Here is an 18,972-nt window from a genome sequence, read left to right as displayed (position 1 = left end):
AGACAAGCAGGTGCTGTGACCAAACAAGTGACAGGATGGGCTGTGCGGGGAGCTCTGGCTGTCTCTGTCAGGCCTGGAGCAGGACGGGCAGTGTCTGCTGTGGAACATGAGTGATGTCGTGTAGGCTGGGAGTGAACTGGGCTCACGGGGAACATAAGTCATTTCCCTGGAACCAAGGATTCAGGCAGTGAACCAACACTGTTCGAGGGACCCTGATTGCTGGGCCACACAGCTTCAGGACGGCAAGGCATACCCTTTTTCTGGGCCTACCTTTGTGGGGCCTGCCTGGCTGCCGCGGAGAGAACGCTTGTGCTTATTTGACTCAGTCATGGATGTGGCCTGTCCTGGGTGTGACCTGTGGTTGAGCTTACCAGGTAGAGCTACCGTCATCAGGGCCTTGACGGCCGAAGGGAACAGAATCTGGTTTCTTCTTGTGCGATGCCATTAAAAGAAATAAGCAAGAAAGTGGGTGGTAGGTTTCTTTGAGTTCATGTGGAGAATTTAAAATTGTGATGGGGTCTAGTTTACCTGGAAAGTGGGTACAGTGATAGGTCAGTTATAAAGAATTTAACTGTATTAAAGGTGCATCTTTTTACTAAATTTTATGTTGAACAATTAAGACAGTATGTGTTGTTGTGTGCCGTCAAGTCAATTCTGACCCACAGCGACCCCTAGTGACAGAGTAGAACTGCCCCATGTGGTTTTCTAGACTAATCTTTACAGGAGCAGATTGCCAGGTTTTTCTCCCACAGAGCTACTGAGTTGGTTTGAACTGCTGATCTTTTGGTAAGCAGCTGAGCACTTAATTGTTGCACCACCAGGCGCCTCAAGGGACTATATACTAAGGTGTAAAATGTTAAATATTTGTTCACTTAAAAGTTTATGATGGCAACAATTTCCACCAGAATTGCAGAATTGCAAGTGACTGTATGCCGCCCCAGTCCCTGTTCTAAGAAGTGTCTGAAGAGTAATTGTGTTGGTGCAGTTACAGAATCCCCATGCTGTGACGGAGAGAGAAACCAAGACTTCTGGTGCACACCCCCAGCTGAGCGCCCGGCCAAACTCAAAGCCATTTTTTTCAGTCCTTGGTGGCGCATCATGCAAGTGTATCTTTCAGCTCCCAGGTGAGCCACTTCCACTGATGATGCGTGGAGTAGCGATGAGCTGTCCCTGACGAAACCTGCTGAAATTGCAAATTCATTTGCAAAATAAACAATTGTTTTAAAAAAAAAAAAAAGTTTATGATGGCATGTGTTTTTTAACCCATTTAAAATACAATTAATTATATAGGCATGTTGACTTTGAAATAATTCACTGAGCTGTCAACTTATGATTTATATTTTTTTCTTATGTAAAATCTTCCTCAATAACATTCTATTAAAATATAATTAATATACATTAATGTACACATAAGATACAGTACCTATATTATTTATGACAACGTGGCATACATTGGTTGTATAGTCAGGAGTATATCACGCAAAACAACACATGTGAAGAGAACGTAGATGTATATATTGGTAAAGAAAATGCTTTCTGGTTTAAATAAGGTAAAATGTTAGCTCTATCTTGTTAGGTGTAAGGATCAGAATACTAAACAGTTAAACTTTCTCACGTGTCTGCTTTTCATTGTTATCTCTAAGCCGTTTGAGGGACGAGGAAACCAAAAAAATACTTATATACCCAAAAGACTTGAAAGTAGGGTCTTATACACCAGTGTTCACTGCAGCACTGTTCACAATAGCCAAAAGGTAGAAACAACCTAAATGTCCATCAGCAGATGAATGGATAAACAAAACGTGGTACATATATACAATGGAATACTATTTAGTCAGTAGGAGAAAGGGAGTCTTGATACATGCTACGATATGGATGTCCTTCTCAAGGGACGGGTCCCTCCTGGTAACATACATTGTCCAAAGTATGCGAGACAAAGTCTCACCATCCTCGCTTCTGAGGAGTATTCTGGCCATACTTCTTCCAAGACAGATTTGTTCTTCAAGGAGCCGGACTGACACAGTGGCAGCAACAGTGGGCTCAGACGTAGCAAGTTGGGAGAATGGCACAGGACCAGGCATTGTTTCCTTCTGTTATACATAGGGTCACTGTGAGTCAGAACTGACCCCAGGGTCCCTGACAACAACAGCAGTATGGATGGAGCTGGAAGACATTGTGCTCAGTGAAATAAGTCAATCACAAAAGGACAAATATTGTATGACCTTACTTATATGAAAAGACAAATGTATAGAGAACAAAGTTTATTCATGGTTACCAAGGTCAGGAGGAAGGGAGAAAGGTGGGGTCAATGGAGATGGAAATACCGTGTTGACTAAGGGTAGAGCTGCACAGCCCGTTACTCTAATTGCTGTCAATAAGTTGTACACCTGTAAAAAGCTGAATTGGCAAAAATTATATGATAGGTATATTTACAACAATGACAAAAAAAGAGCTGCTGAGGCTGACTGTGTACAACTAAAAACCTCATGAAATTTGGTTTATTGGTTTGGAGGTTTAGGATCATGGTTTCATGGGATATCCCAGTTAATTGGCCTAATAACATGTTTAGTGCTTCTATTCTACCTCCTAGTTGGTTGTGTAGTGCCTCGGGTCTTAGAAGCTTGCAAGCAGCCATCCAAGGCACAGTTGGTCTCTTTTTGCCTGGAACAGCAGAGGAAGAAGGAGAGTCAGGAATAGGAGGAGGATATGGAAGGCGTGGCTAACTGCCTCCACGGACAACTGCCTCCTTCCCTAAGACCAGAAGAACTGGATGGTGCCCAGCTACCATTACAGAACATTTTGATCAAAGATTCCACAGAAGGAGCCTGATCTAAAGGGGGAAAATGTAGAACAGAATTTCAAATTCTCATGGACTCCAGACTTTCTGGACCCATGGAGGCTGGACGAACCCCTGAAACTATTGCCCTGAGGTAATCTTTAAACCTTAAACCAAAAATAGTTGCACAGCTCAAAGAATGTAATCAGTGTCACTGAATTGTACATGTAGAAATTATGGGATTGTATGTTTTGCTGTGTATATTCTCAACGACAATAACAGAATAAATAAAATTTTATATACATATATGAAAAGAATGACAAGAGGGTATAAGGGTGGTAGAAGGAAAGGGTTCTGAGGAAGCTCTGAGGAAGGATTGTGTGGCCTACAGGCTAGAACCCAAGGGTTTGGAGGAAGGTAGACTTGGTTGGCATCACCTCCCACCCACGATTCCTCCTCCACCAAGTGGGGTGAACGTACCCATCACACACGTTTGCTGATTATATGACATGGTACACAGGACAAGTCTAGCTCACCAGCATATGTGTAGTAAATAGTGTGTCTGTGTGACCAGGAACATGATGGCTCTGGGTCTCTGCCCTGTCACTCAGGAGCCATGTGACCTGGAGCAAATCATTGCAACTGCTGTGCTGGTTTTCTTATATGTAAAATGCAGATAAAATAGTACCTACCATATAGGGTCATTGTGAAGCTTATAAGGGTTAATATATGCAAAGCATGTAATTCAGTGCAAGGCATGGAATAAGCACAGTAAAAGAGTTTGATATTAATATTATTTTTCATCATTAACAGAGAATGGGATATGCTTTCAGATTCCATCAGGTGCCATTCCTCTAGATGTTACCTTTTGTATTCATTTCACAAACATAACTATCAGATGGTGGGCCAGTCCTCTGTGTAGGCCATAAGTACAGTGTGTTTAACAAGAGGTTTGTAAAAAATCTATTCTCTACTTCATTTTCTCAACACCAGTTGACAGTGAGGTGGCACTTGTTCTCAGGTGTCACTTGCACATTTATTTTTTAGGTTTTGTATCTTTAAGATAGTCCCGTTTTCTCAAATACACCTGTTAAATAGCCAGTCAAAAAGGAGACGTGTCACTTGTGATACACATTTGCAAAGATTTGCTTAAAGTTGAGTCCCTTATTAAATATGGTATCTGATGTTTATGCATTAGAAAAACCGTCGTATGTATATACCTAATACGAGCAGTCAGCAGCTAGGAAAAGTTCTTAGGAGAAAACAGACTGACTGGTATTCTCCTGACTTCCTGACGTTCCTGTCCCGACACTGGAGAATGATGGCTGTGCAGATAAACGTACGTTCCACGCTTGGTGTATGTTGTTCTCTGTAGGTTGGGAACCCACGTGTTGAACTTACCCTCTCAGAACTCCAAGATATGGCAGCTAGGCAACAGCAGCAGATTGAAAATCAGCAGCAAATGTTGGTTGCCAAGGTGAGTTGTAAAAGCAGAGGTGTGGAAGCATTGTTCAAAAATTACATTCCCCAGCCATTATTTTAGATTGAGATGGATACGTTCATGGGTAACACAACATTGGACCATGCCACAGAAGGGCTAAACACAGTGTCCTTCTCTCTTTATTATCCCTTCTGTCATAATAGATGCGTACTTCAGTTTCCTGAGATGGGAAGAGCAACACACACACACACACACACACACACACACACACACACACACACACCCCAGTGGTTGACCATATCAAAGTTGTAGATAACAATTTGGAAAGAAGGGAAGCTTTTCCTTTTTTCCCTGAGTATGCCCTCAGTGGGTGTATTTGTGTTCCAGAGTCAGCCAGCCTCCGCGATGAGAAGACTGGTAGTGGGCCCTGAAACCAATGACAGCTGGCTGTCGGGCTCCTGTGGTGCCATTCTCTCAGGAGCTCACTTGGTTTATTACAGCACGGGCCCAGTGGTGCTCCCTGTCTACCTCAGGCTGTATGTTTGCTGTGGGACTTGAGATCCCTCTCAGTGATGATGTAGTCATACTTGATAGGCCTGCCACCCATGCCTGCTGGAAATGATGCCCTTTGTAAATAATTTTAGAATATTCGGAAACCGCTTTAAAAGAGAGTCTCGTAAGCGTTCCTGAGCCTTACTGCTTCCTTCTGTAGAGACCTGTTCTCAGTAACCGAATACCTGATTTTCCTCACTTACTGGGTGGCTAAAGTTCATTGTACTGTCCACTTGAATGTTAAGTTGGACTTGTTTTTAAAAAGTGGTTTTGCAAAGTCAATTACATTTATAAGAATAAAAAGCAATTAAAAGTTAAGTTGGAAAATATTTCATCCCATTAATAAGATTTCTACGACGAAATGTAGATAGTATTATGTTGTTATGTGCCATCAGATAGTATTACAGAATCGTGAAATTTTCTAATTTACTTTTGATTTCCTTCCCAAATATTAATCTAAGAGTATTGCTTTTAAAAATAATCTCTTAGATATTTTTAACAGTGTAACTTAGGAGTTAATGCTAATTTTTACAAATGTAAGCACATACTTTCCTACCTTAGAGTGCAGTTTATAATGCCTGCATGATCACACCTTAAACCTTGCCTTATTTAGGTACATTTTATGCATACATATGGGACCATGAATATTTAATGTTGACTGGTATCCTTAAGGTAGGTTTTCACATTAATAGGGAAAAAAAACTATTTAAGAGTATCGCATGTATTTTATTTTAGGATTACCCTGTTGCTGTTTTACTATAAAACATTTCATTAGTTCCTGAAGAAGCTAATACTGAAGAAAACAAGCACTTCCTTGATTGTTTGGTGTCATTTAGCAAATTAGGAGTTTACCTCCTCCCCGTCCGCCTTACTTCTTTCATATAAAACCCTTTGCTAGTCAGGGTTGTTTCCTTCTGAAATAATGGACCTGTGAAGCCACGTTATAGCACCAGGAAGCCTGTAACTAAAAGCAGGAAGCGAGGCTGGCTGGAACTCACTCATGTGACAGAGTGAAGACGGAATTGAGCTCGTGGGTAGAATAAATAGCAGGTCCATGTCCTCCCTGCCCTTGGTTTTCTGTTCACCGAATGGTGCAGATCAGTGTGCTTAGTAAAATCCATTAAAAATCAATCCCCAAGCTCTTGCCGTCTCACACCCTTGCGTGCCCAGGAACTTCAGTGCATTGTGGTCTGATGTGTGCAGGACGCCTCTAGCCTTCTGTCTTTAATAGTCGTTAACGTAGGCGAGACTGGGGGGTCCGTTCAAATTTTATTTAATGCATAAAAGTAATTGTGCATTTCAATTTCCAAAGTTAGGGTTTTTTTTTCCCTCTTGTTAGGAACAGCGTTTACATTTTCTGAAGCAGCAGGAGCGCCGTCAGCAGCAGTCTATTTCTGAAAATGAAAAGCTTCAGAAATTGAAAGAACGCGTTGAAGCCCAGGAGAATAAGCTGAAGAAAATCCGTGCCATGAGAGGGCAGGTGGACTACAGTAAAATCATGAACGGCAACCTGTGTACGTGCCCACCTCCAAGCTCCGCAGGCCCATGGAAGCTGTGTGGAGGCCACTTGCTGACAGTCGGTCACAAATGATCTGACCGACCCTCAGTGTAGGACGTGCCTTCTCTGCTATCTGCACCTGAAGGATGGGGTTACCTAGATTAAATGCGCCGGCAATGCTGTAGAAAAACCCTGTTTTCCACTGGTGACAGCAGCCCACTAGTTGGAGAGTGGGTGCGCCAGGATTCACTTATACCACTGTGAGGGTCTGTCTTCACCAGGATTCACTAATACCACTGTGAGGGTCCGTCTTCACCAACATTCACTAATACAACTGGGAGGGTCCACCTTCACCAGGATTCACTAATACCACTGTGAGGGTCTATCTTCACCAGGATTCACTAATACCACTGTGAGGGTCCATCTTCACCAACATTCACTAATACCACTGTGAGGGTCCGTCTTCACCAGGATTCACTAGTACCACTGTGAGGGTCCGTCTTCACCAGGCTTCACTAATACCATTGTGAGGGTCCGTCTTCACCAGGATTCACCAATACCACGGTGAGGGTCTGTCTTCACCAGGATTCACTAATACCACTGTGAGCGTCCGTCTTCACCAGGATTCACTAATACCACTGTGAGGGTCCGTCTTCACCAGGATTCACTAATACCACTGTGAGGGTCCGTCTTCACCAGGATTCACTAATACCACTGTGAGGGTCCATCTTCACCAGGATTCACTAATACCACTGTGAGGGTCCGTCTTCACCAGGAGTCACTAATACCACTGTGAGGGTCCGCCTTCACCAACATTCACTAATACCACTGTGAGGGTCCGCCTTCACCAGGATTCACTAATACCACTGTGAGGGTCCGTCTTCACCAACATTCACTAATACCACTGTGAGGGTCCGTCTTCACCAGGATTCACTAATACCACTGTGAGGGTCCGTCTTCACCAGGATTCACTAATACCACTGTGAGGGTCCGTCTTCACCAGGATTCACTAATACCACTGTGAGGGTCCGTCTTCACCAGGATTCACTAATAGCACTGTGAGGGTCCGTCTTCACCAACATTCACTAATACCACTGTGAGGGTCCGCCTTCACCAGGATTCACTAATACCACTGTGAGGGTCCGTCTTCACCAACATTCACTAATACCACTGTGAGGGTCTGTCTTCACCAGGATTCACTAATACCACTGTGAGGGTCCACCTTCACCAGGATTCAGTAATACCACTGTGAGGGTCCGTCTCTACCGACATTCCCTAATACCACTGTGAGGGTCTATCTTCACCAGGATTCACTAATACCACTGTGAGGGTCTGTCTTTATCAACATTCCCTAATACCACTGTGAGGGTCCACCTTCACCAGGATTCACTAATACCACTGTGAGGGTCTGTCTTTATCAACATTCCCTAATACCACTGTGAGGGTCCACCTTCACCAGGATTCACTAATACCACTGTGAGGGTCCGTCTCTACCGACATTCCCTAATACCACTGTGAGGGTCTATCTTCACCAGGATTCACTAACACCACTGTGAGGGTCTATCTTCACCAGGATTCACTAATACCACTGTGAGGGTCCACCTTCACCAGGATTCACTAATACCACTGTGAGGGTCCGCCTTCACCAGGATTCACTAATACCACTGTGAGGGTCCGTCTTTACCAACATTCCCTAATACCACTGTGAGGGTCTGTCTTCACCAGGATTCACTAATACCACTGTGAGGGTCCGCCTTCACCAGGATTCACTAATACCACTGTGAGGGTCTATCTTCACCAGGATTCACTAATACCACTGTGAGGGTCTGTCTTTACCAACATTCCCTAATACCACTGTGAGGGTCTATCTTCACCAGGATTCACTAATACCACTGTGAGGGTCCGCCTTCACCAGGATTCACTAATACCACTGTGAGGGTCTCTCGTCACCAACATTCACTAATACTACCGTGAGCGTCTGTCTGCACCAAAAGGCTCAAATTTTATCTGCTTTTTTATTAAGATGCTTGCTCTTTCTGTGTGAGCTGTTTGTGATTTTACTCCCCATTAGGTGAGTGCCTGCTTTGTGCTGGGGTCCTGGTCACGGGCATGGCAGTCCTGGCCTGGTGGAGCCTGTGGTCTATTGGTACCCTTAGATACCTAGGTTGGCTTGACTACCTAGGTTTTGGGTGAATTGCCCTAATTAAAAGGCATTGAACAGTCAATACAAGTAAAATCGTTGGCTGTATGAAATGTGTTTTCAATATACATAGCACGATTTTCTCCAGGGGTGGACACTGGATGCTGTTAGAGTCCAGGGTGTTAGTTAAAGAGGGTAGAGCGTCAACTAAGTGATATTTTTTAAAGATTCGTATACTTACTGCCCATCCTTACCCACCCCAGAGGCCCTGTCGTCGTCTTTATTACATTGTTGAAATAAATTTTCTTTTCTTTTTTGGGTGGGAATGCAGCTGCTGAAATAGAAAGATTTAGTGCCATGTTCCAGGAAAAGAAGCAGGAGGTACAGACTGCAATCCTGAGAGTCGATCAGCTTAGTCAGCAGTTGGAAGATTTAAAGAAGGGAAAACTGAATGGATTCCAGCCTTACAACGGCAAGTTGACGGGGCCGGCAGCGGTGGAGTTGAAGAGACTATACCAGGAGCTGCAGGTAGTTCTCGGCCTGGCTCTGTGGAGGGACCACAGTAAGCTAGCCTTACCTGTCTGTCTGTCTGTCTGCCTGCCTCTCCCTCAGTGTAGGCAGGACGTCTCAGGGATTGGAAGCAAAGCGATGGATTCCAGTTCAAGAGTAGCTACAAAATGTACTCAGTCCCAAGTCATGTTTTAACAGCTTACTGAGGTATTGCCCGTACCCTATACCGTTCACCGTTTAAATGTGCACCTCAGTGGATTTTAGAGCATCTGCCTCTGCAATCAATTCCAGGTCATTTAATCACCCCCAGAGGAAACCCCACTCCATAGCTGTCATCCCCCTGCCGCTGCATCCCCCAGCCCAGGCCACCTAACCTGCCTTCTATCTCTACGGATTTGCCTGTTCTGGGGTTTCAGATACGTGGAATCACACAGTATGTGGTTCTCTGTGACTGCCTTCTAATGTTTCCGGTACAGAAGAGTTTAATTGGCAGTGTAATGAACTAGTAAAGAATTAAGCTTTGTGTATTTAAGGCTTTATGTAAACTGTTTTGACGAGATAGATGCCTATTTTTAAATCCCAAGATTTCCATAGTTGTCATTCAGAGGGTGATATTTCAAGTGAGAGACAAGTTTTGTAATTCTGCTATTGATAGAAAAAGTATTCTGTCCTTTTATAAGAGCGTTTGACTGCAGAGAGTAAAATCTCTCGTTGTTAAATTCTTTCACTTTAATGCATAGGAATAAAGTATAAAAGGAATTTAGGATTCTGTTTACCTTTTAAGAGACTTAGAGTGTAACACAATTTATTGCCCCCAATACAGTGATGTCCAAGCGGCCTACTTGGTGGCTCAGAGCATCTCTGTGAGGTCTCCCAGCCCCCGTGGTGAGGCAGTTCACTCAGTGGTGGGTGGTGGCATGACACAGCCCTGTCTGGGGCAGAGCAAACAAAGACTCTCGGTACTGAGAGGGTCTTGTTCCAGGGCTGGTGTCCCTGAAGCGTCCTTCCCAAGGACCGTAGTCGTCATTTTCACATAATCGTTCTTTGTATGCTTCAAAGGTGACAAACACTTAGAGGTGTCTGAGCTTTCTTTGTTCCTTCATAAACGCGTCTTGGCTTTGTCTGTGCTGTACATAAGATTCTTCGCACACCGTGGCAGTGCATGTGTGTAAATGTGCATGAGAACATAGGATTCTTCGCACACCATGGCAGTGCATGTGTGTAAACTGTGCATGAGAACTTAATGCCACCTCTCCTTTTTTAATCTCCCTGGTAGTGAGAATTTGACCTTTTAATTAATGTTGAACGTAAAAATTGCTCTCTCTGTTTTGCAGATTCGTAACCAGCTTAACCAGGAACAGAATTCAAAACTCCAGCAGCAGAAGGAACTTCTAAATAAACGCAACATGGAGGTGGCCATGATGGACAAGCGGATCAACGAGCTGCGTGAACGTCTCTACGGGAAAAAAATTCAGGCACGTGACAAAGACCAGATTCCTGTGAGACAGACCACTGAAAACAGTTCACCAAACACTGCACATCTCCCCTAGTGGCACTCTGCCCTCTTCACCACCACAGCTGTTATTAGCATATATGTTGTCCCTGAGCCCTCAAAACCACAGTAGAGCAAAGTCAGCTTTCCCAAAGGCTCATTAGTTCCCAGCTGACAGAGTCCAGCCTGCAGCCCTTGGGCTCTGGTGCCCTCCCTCTGCCCGCCCACTGTGGGACGCTCAGTGACGCTGGAGTCGCAGGGCCTGGGCTCCGTCCTGGCTCCGCCGTCTCAAGCTGAGCCGTGTCAGGCAAGCTCCATGACCTTTGAACCTTGTGTCCTTGTCACACTCCTCTGGAGTTGTTGCGAGGACTCTTAGCGGTAACCCAGGTGGAGGCGTCCTGTGAACTCCTGAGCAAAGGGCTTTAGGGGGCTGGTGGTTTCTTAAAATTATCTGTATTTGGTTTTTTGAATTTCAAAGGTAATAAATAAAACTCGTTGCCGTTGGGTCGATTCCGACTCATAGCGACCCTAAGGGACAGAGTAGGACTGCCTCATAGGGTTTCCAGTGAGCGCCTGATGGATTTGAACAGCCAACCTTTTGATCAGCAGTCATAGCTCTTAACCACCATGCCATAAAAAAAAAAAAAAAAACCACTATGCCATACTCACTGAAAAAAAATTAAGATGGTGACAGTCCTTTCCACCCTATTCTCATTCCCCATAGGTGATAGAAGGGTTAGGTCACTGGCCCAGGTCACTCACCCAGTGACTGAGTGGCAGAGCAGGCTGAAGCTGCTGACCCCGGGCTCTGACCAGTGCGCTCAGCTCCCACCCAAGGGAAGGAAAGCGGCTCCAAGGCAGAAGGAGCCTTGTCCACGTGTCCACGGGGGCTGCTGGGCAATGTGTCCTATGACACCCTTACCACTTTCATTGGCCAGTGGGTAGGTGTTAGAGAGAATCGCTCCTGTGGGCCTGTTGGTTGAGGTCCTGTGTTTAAATTCACGCCCTTTCTGAATACTGGTTTGTAGGGTGATGGAGCGTGTACGCACAGATCACTGCAGAGTGGTTCACGTCCAGCAGATAGTGTGTTGCCCTAGGCTGAATATTTCTTTGAGTTTGGGGGATGTTGACTCTCGTTCCCTCCCATCCTGTAGCTGAGCCGTGTGAATGGTACATCCTCGCCGCAGTCTTCCCTGAGCGCATCCGGCAGAGTCGCCGCAGTGGGGCCTTACATCCAGGTGCCCAGCGCTGGGAGCTATTCTGTCCCGGGGGACCCTGTCAAGCCCCAGTCTCTGACTATCGCCTCCAGTGCCGCACACGGACGATCCAAATCTGGTGAGTGGTGCTGGCCCTCCTCTTCCTGTGGGTGGAGCAGGAGGGTGGCCTGGGGGAGACTACTTCAGGTAGCCCTGGGGCTCCCATGTGCATGCTGACGGGGGAACCACAGAGAGGCTCACATCAGCAGGCCCCGACCCTACACGCCTGTCCGCAGCCTCACTCTGAGGTACTTAGACTTCTACAGGACGTTCGGGGAGCCACGTGCCACGACAGTAACAGTGATTTCACTGAACTGAAAATCTCTACTGCGTGGCTTTTCAAACCACTCAGCACTCTGCCCCTCAGGTCCCTTCTAGACTAAGCTTTTGTTTACCAGCGGCCATGGGGTCGGCCTGAGTGCACCACTGTCCTGGCCCAGCCATCAAGGGCCTCCCTCCCTCCAAGCCAGGTGCCAGGTGGTAGTGCTGTTCTTTTTTGCTCTACTCAGCACATCCGATAGCTCAAAAAGCCTAAACACTGTTACTTTGGAGCTTGACCACTGTAGAACTATGCAGTGTGATTGGACATGGCCTTTTCCAGCCCTGTTGGTGTGTAACTCACCGGGAGCGGAGAGGCCCTTCCTTGTCCCACACCTGCGTCTCCTTTACCAGGATGATGCAGTCTTCTATGGAGGTCTGCTCACCTGCCAGAGAAAGGCAGTTCTGTCTTAAACTATGGTATCAAAAAGCCGGGCTTCTTTTCAGTAAGAATTTCTTTGCAACTGGGGTTGAACCTTCCCCTCTAGCATGTAGACTCCCAGAACCCGGGAATTAGCGACCTGAGACACTCCGTGTGTGGACACAGCACTGCCGCTCGCCCCCAACAGGCCTGTACTGGGAGCACCTCGGCAGGATTGGTCATAGGTTTGTGCTGGTCTTTTGCTTCATTTCCTCTTGCCTGGCCCTGAGGACGAGCAGTGACACATCTGCCGCTCCTACCGTGGCGTCTGGGGCCTGTTCTGAGAACAGGCGAGAGAAGGGGTCCCCAGCCAGGCCTCGTCACCACCGTGCTCTCTCCTGGCCAGCAGAGGCTGGGGTCGGTGTACGCTTCTGGTTGCAGCCTGCCTTGAGGAGCTGTTCTCTATAGTTTGAACTGCCCCGTGTAGGCATAGATACCCATCTGTTCCCAATGGCAGGTAATTAGCACAGTCCACCGACTGTTTTAAAACTTCCAAGCTGAAACTGTCTCCCAGGCCCCTTTCTCTCTGGGTGTGCACAGTGCAAAGAGAAAGTCGCCCTGAGCCCCAAAACACGCGTCCTTCCAGAGTTCAGCACTAGCTTTAGTCTGTCCATCATGCTTTCAGGTGACCGCATACAGGAACCCCGGGATGACCCCCAAATTGGAGGGGAAACCCAGGCCCCAAGGTGGAGCTGTGGTGTTTGAGGGATCTAACCTCTCACTGTCGGCTGTTCTGGTTCTTGTGTCACACAGATGGTCACAGCAAACCCAAGGTGGCCGGTCCGTGGACAGTGTCCGATCTGGATGTTGGGCCGGCCCACGGCTCCTCACGGCGCTCTGCAGGCCTGTTTGTAAACTGTATGTCAGCTGGCAGGCTTGGTGGGCGCTCACAACTCTCGTTAATGTGCACTCAACAATCGTGTACTAAATCAACAATTTATTTTTCCAAACTGATCAAGGTCTGCTCAGGGCATCTGACTCAACAAAGCTTCCATGTAGCTGTCACCTGTCCTGGCTTCTCAGGTCATCCTGACAAATGATGCGAGACAGGCAGCAGATGTTGGCACAGCAGGGATGCTTTTAGGAAGTTAGGATTTTCTGAGTTCATTATGAGGCTTTGGGTTTTCTTTTCAGTGCAGGAATATCCCTTCATACTTGAAGATAATTGTCCCTTTTTCATAAAAGTAAGTGCTCTTCCTTCATACCTCCTGCCTCGTTCTGGAGAAAGGAGAAAATTGCACCGCTTCTGAGTCTGTCATGGCTGATGTCCAGAGACCCTCCTGAAGTGGCGGGACACTCACAGGGTCACCCCAAGAGGGCACACAGCCTCCTGCCTACCCTCCTGGGCTCCTGAGAGCTCTGCTTTTTACTGTCACCAGAGCTTCCCCCTGGTGTGCCCTTGGGGAGCCTACACATTCATAGCTACATGTCTGTCCTCCTGACCTGGAGGGAGCTGGCAGGCCACAGGGAACGAGGGGATGGCTGGGATTGGACCACGGAGGCCTCATCAGGGCCCTGTGGGGCTCGGCCAGCACGTGACATTTAGCCTGCAGTGACATGTAGCAGTGGGCACGTGGGGCTGTCTGCTTGGGCTGGCTCTGGTCGTCTACCACACACGTGCCGCCACCTCCTGTGGCTGAGCTCAGAGCACGTTTGAGATGTGTACCCTCCTTGACTGTGAGCTGGGTTTGACTCAAGCTTTATTCTTGTGTGCAGGACTGGTTTCCCTGCTGCTGGTGCTGGAGACTGGGACGAGGGGAGAGGCTGTGTGTTCTCAGGAGCGCCAGCATGTTCCTCTGGTTACTTTTAGTCCCAGAGTGCAAATGGGCTGGCATGCTTACGTCAACCCAGTTCAACACCTGTGGCTGTTAAGGGGAAAAACAGGAGCCTGAGTCCTGTAATTCTGACCCCTCAGATGTCACGATGCATGGACATCACTGCCCGTGACCCTGTGTCAGTAGAATGAACGCTTCTGCACCTTTTTCAGTTTGGAAAATGCCCTGTAAAAACCTACATGTCGCTTTCCAGAAAACTTGGGGTTGATGACTGGCTTTCTGATCACCGCAACCAAATGACAGCTTGCTATTGCTGCTTCTCAAATCAGAGAAAACTCACACTCACCTCCTGTGATCGTAAATGCCTTCAGAGGACAGAAATTTCTAGCAGATTAGAGTCCGTGTTCTCTCTTAACAATGGAAGGTGTACAGGTCAAACGTATTATAAAATCAAAAGCCGAGTCCTTCCCATTGCTGTATTGATGGTATCAGTCCTCGTTCTGCTCCGTGGCTTTGACAGAATGGCTTTGGCCTGGACTTAAACGGGGCTCCAGAGTGCTTCCCTGTGGCCCCTGGTCTCTGCCCTCGTCAGCAAGCCGTGTCCCTCAGGCACTGAGGCTGGTCCTTGTGCCTGGAGATGTGTAGAAAAGCTCTCACTTGGAGTCTGCTAACGTCTGGAAGGTGACTCCGGCATCGATGATGGCTTGCTGAGCGAGTCCCTGCCTGGGCCTTGTGCACAGGTGTGTCGTGTTTGAGAGGGTGCAGCTGGCCTGTGGTGGGGGTCTGTCACCAGTGAATGTAGGGTGCAGAATGTGACGGCCTGCACTGTTGTTGTTTCTTACGTGTTATTCTTTATTCCACTAATGTCAAGAAAGTTGCTAAATTCTGTGTTCTTTCCAAGCTAATGATGGAAACTGGCCAACACTAAAACAGAATTCTAGCTCCTCAGTGAAGCCAGCACCTAGTGCGGACTGGAAGGACACGAGCGTGGAGGGGCCTCTGAAGCAGGGCACCATCTCAAGCCAGCCTTTGCCTTTAGCAGCTTTAGGAGCCACAGAGAAACTGGTAGGCCACTTGTCCTTGTCCCAAAGAAACTAAAGCAAGCTCTGCACTCTGTTGTTGCTCTGCCGAAGTCCTAATCTGAGGGATGTGGGGTACCATTCGACAAGTTAACCCTGCTAACGCCCTAAATTATACGCAAAGTCCTGGAGGAGTTAATGAACCTTAAAACCTCGATCTGCACCTATAGTGTAGATATCTTTCAGTCGAGGTCAGTTCTGTTGCAGATGACCTGTGACCATGTGCTGGGTTGGCTCCGGCCGGGTGCCCTGTGTCTTAGTCAGCAAGCCAATTTGAAGGATTACAAATCCTACTCTGTGTTCTCTCCTGACAGATGGAAGTGTGCTTAACTTTTCAGAGGCTGAACTGTTTTTCCTTAACATCTCAATTTAGGGCATTGAGATTGGTAAAGCGCCGCCACCCATCCCAGGGGCAGGCAAGCAGCTGCCTCCAAGCTACGGGACATATCCGAGTCCTGCACCTTTGGGCCCAGGGTCGACACATTCCCTGGAGAGGAGGAAAGAGGGCAGCCTGCCCAGGCCCAGTGCCAGCCTGCCAAGTCGGCAGATGCCCGCCCCGCTGCCAGCCAGCAGTGGCCACCAGCCGGGGACCTCGCAGCAGATCCAGCAGAGGGTCTCTGTGCCCCCAAGCCCCACGTACCCGCCGTCGGGGCCACCTGTCCTCCCAGCTGGTGACGGCAAGCCTGAGCTCCCACCGACTGTGGCCATTAGGCCCTTCCTGGCTGACAAAGGGTCAAGGCCGCAGTCTCCCCGGAAGGGCCCCCAGACGGTGAACTCCAGCTCCATATATTCCATGTACCTGCAACAGGCCACTCCCCCAAAGAGCTACCAGCAGGCCTTGCACAGCACCGTCACCAAGTCGGTTAAAGCAGGTACTGTGGGCTCATGTGCGGCTTCTCCTGGGGGTGGAAAGTTATACTTTCAATTGGAAAAGTACCCACCTCTATCCCTGTGTCTGGGCCACGTGCTATTTAGGGTTAAACTTCATTCTTACACAGTTTGGCATGGGTGTAGGTTTGAGATGGGTATAAAGGTTAGGATGCATTCAAGCAATTTTGCAAATAGATCATGGCTATGACATCCTGTCCAAGCGTCTGAGGAAATCCAGCGCCCATGAGATCTCAAGAATTCCATCTTTTTCCTCCTGCTTCCAGGAGACGCCAGTGAGCGGGTGGGAGTGGGGAGCTCTACCTTCATGGCTGGCCCGTGGCATCTGTGGCCATGGCCAAACCAGAGCTCCTGGGGCTGGCAAAGCCAGAGGACTATCTGCTACTTTAGGAGCCCGCCCACCCTCAGGCCTCAGAGGGGAAGCCAAGGTATGCTAGGAAGGTGGGAGAGCACAGCCCAGCTCCACACACACCTCTAAGGCTGCAGGTGGTTCTGGCCCTTAGACAGGATCCTGGTTCTCCTTAGACGTTCAGGCACAGGCTGCAGCTCCAGGCTCTCAGTTCAGGGATTCCTGCGAGTGCCAGGACCTCCCGGCAAAGGTGCAGCATCACCTGTGGGCTTGTACCATTCTCAGGAGCTCCTGGGCCATCAGGAGCACGTGCCCTCCCTGAGGGAGCACGCCCCGGCTTGAACTGAGTCCTGGCTCAGCTGCATGTTTAGTTTTCCTTGGGCAGAAAACAAGGAGGGCTTGATTGGGGCAGGGAGGTCAGGTCAGCGACCTTTCGTTAATCTGGAAAAGCCACTGTTCTGGAAACCCAAATGTAAAACCGGTAAATTAGAGAAGACATGCCACCTTTCGTAAGGAGTCAGTAGAAGTTCTCCGCGCAAAGGATTTTCTTGGGGTTCAAAATCAGAATTTAACAACAGAAAAGACACGCACGTCTCTTAGGAGCTGTCTGCCACGCAGAGGTGCCCAGTGCCCTGACCAGGTGGCAACCTGGGCCCTCCCAAGCCCACTCTCACTGTGTGGCAGAGCTGCCGAGTGCCCTGATGCGGCAGCGACCTGGGCCCACTGAGCCCACCTTCACTGTGCTTTGTGTCCCCCCAGTGTACGGCAAACCCGTCTTACCCTCGGGCTCCACCTCTCCATCCCCGCTACCGTTCCTCCATGGGGCGCTGTCCACCAGTGCACCGCCACCGCCCTCCGAGTGTGTTGAGAAGGAGCCGGAGCAGGACAGCCCTGCCCCACCTGGAGACAGCAGCAGCATGGAGAACCTTCCGCGGCCGCTCAGCCCCACCAAGCTCACACCCATCGTGCACTCGCCGCTGCGCTACCAGAGCGATGCCGACCTGGAGGCCCTGCGCAGGAAGCTGGCCAATGCGCCACGGCCTCTGAAGAAGCGCAGCTCCATCACAGAGCCCGAGGGCCCTGGCGGGCCCAACATCCAAAAGCTGCTGTACCAGCGCTTCAACACCCTGGCCGGCGGCATGGAGGGGGCCCCTTTCTACCAGCCTAGCGCCCCACAGGACTTCATGGGCACCTTGGCTGACGTGGACAATGGGAACGCCAATACCAATGGGAACCTGGGAGAGCCTGCCCTGCCCACAGTGCCGCTACCCACAGAGCCAGCCCCGTCGTCAGATGCCAATGACAATGAGCTGCCCTCCCCTGAGCCAGAGCAGCTCATCTGTCCCCAGACCACCCCCCACCCCTCAGAGCCTGCAGAGGATGACAACAACAACGTGGCCACCGTCCTGTCCACTGAGCAGCTCCCGAGCCCTGTGGCCGAGGACCCGTCCCCGGGAGATGAGCCTGTTCCCCCACTGCCTCTGGCCCCCACTGCCCCCCTGCCTGCAGCCTCGACGGTGGGTGTCTCCCCAGAGCCACGCCCTTTAGCCTCTCAGTCAGCCAGGGGTCACTGCACACTTCCTGGTGCCGGGCACGGTGCTGGATCCGAGGACAGTGGAAGCCAGGCCAGACCTGTCCCTCCCCCTGTGGGGCCGCGTAGGGAAGACAGTCAGTCACGTAGTCACACAGACAAGTGTGAGAACACCAGCTGCAGGAGCCTTCCCTCAAGGACCAGTCACGGAGTGCCCAGGAGGTGTTCCTGAGGGGAAGGAAGAACTTTTAGAAAAGGGCTCTGTGGTGGGGAGCGTGGGGAGCACAAGGGCCTCGAAGGTCAGCATGGGTGAGAGAGGTGGGCTGGGGTCCTCTCAGCCGGGCGTCACTGTGCTATTTAGGAAGGTCAGCGGATGGGGGGCTGGGGTCCTCTCAGCTGGGCGTCAGTGCGCCATTAGGAAGGTCAGCGTGGGTGGGGGGGCTGGGGTCCTCTCGGCTGGGCGTCAGTGAGCCATTTAGGAAGGTCAGCGGATGGGGAGCTGGGGTCCTCTCAGCTGGGCGTCAGTGCACCATTAGGAAGGTCAGCGTGGATGGGGGCTGGGGTCCTCTCGGCTGGGCGTCACTGTGCCATTTAGGAAGGTCAGCATGGATGGGGGGCTGGGGTCCTCTCAGCTGGGCGTCACTGCTCCATTTAGGAAGGTCAGCGTGGATGGGGGGAGCTATGCGACTCACAAAGCGAGATCTCTAGGAATTGCAGTTAAGAAGCTTGGAAATCACATCCCACACTGCCTCCCATGGTGCCTCCAAGACGGGGGCCAGTAGCCCTCTGAGAGACCCTAGGGCAGTGCTCCCCTCTGGGGGTGCTTGGTGACATGGAGGGCTGAGCTTCCCTGGTAGCTGAGCCTGTGGGTCTGACACCCCAGGTGCAGCTGCCAGGGGGCACCCTGGGGACCCCTGCCTCAGGCATTAGTTCTTGTATCTCCTTTCCT

General features: G+C 49.3%; 1 protein-coding gene across 7 annotated transcripts in view; it reads left to right on the top strand.

Annotated features, from left to right (window-relative positions):
• PPP1R13B (protein phosphatase 1 regulatory subunit 13B) overlaps window positions 1-18,972 on the top strand; it is a 105,855-nt gene that overhangs the window by 82,174 nt on the left and 4,709 nt on the right. For 2 of the 7 annotated variants that reach the window (XM_023546605.2, XM_023546606.2), the window contains exons 5-13: window positions 4,149-4,250; window positions 6,106-6,280; window positions 8,736-8,932; window positions 10,249-10,389; window positions 11,561-11,741; window positions 13,155-13,259; window positions 15,078-15,241; window positions 15,629-16,127; window positions 17,252-18,009. In XM_023546605.2, the coding sequence (XP_023402373.1) occupies window positions 4,149-4,250; window positions 6,106-6,280; window positions 8,736-8,932; window positions 10,249-10,389; window positions 11,561-11,741; window positions 13,155-13,259; window positions 15,078-15,241; window positions 15,629-16,127; window positions 17,252-18,009 (2,322 nt within the window). Of the gene's footprint in view, window positions 1-905; window positions 1,125-1,157; window positions 2,928-4,148; window positions 4,251-6,105; window positions 6,281-8,735; window positions 8,933-10,248; window positions 10,390-11,560; window positions 11,742-13,154; window positions 13,260-15,077; window positions 15,242-15,628; window positions 16,128-17,251; window positions 18,010-18,972 lie in introns of those variants that run through there. The other 5 variants (XM_023546607.2, XM_023546608.2, XM_064293063.1 and 2 more) reach the window with 5 other exon arrangements.

Source organism: Loxodonta africana, chromosome 10 (assembly GCF_030014295.1).
Source record: "Loxodonta africana isolate mLoxAfr1 chromosome 10, mLoxAfr1.hap2, whole genome shotgun sequence".
Taxonomy (NCBI): Eukaryota; Metazoa; Chordata; class Mammalia; order Proboscidea; family Elephantidae; genus Loxodonta; species Loxodonta africana.
Note: the sequence above shows the minus strand (reverse complement) of the source record. Positions and strands in the feature narration are given on the sequence as shown.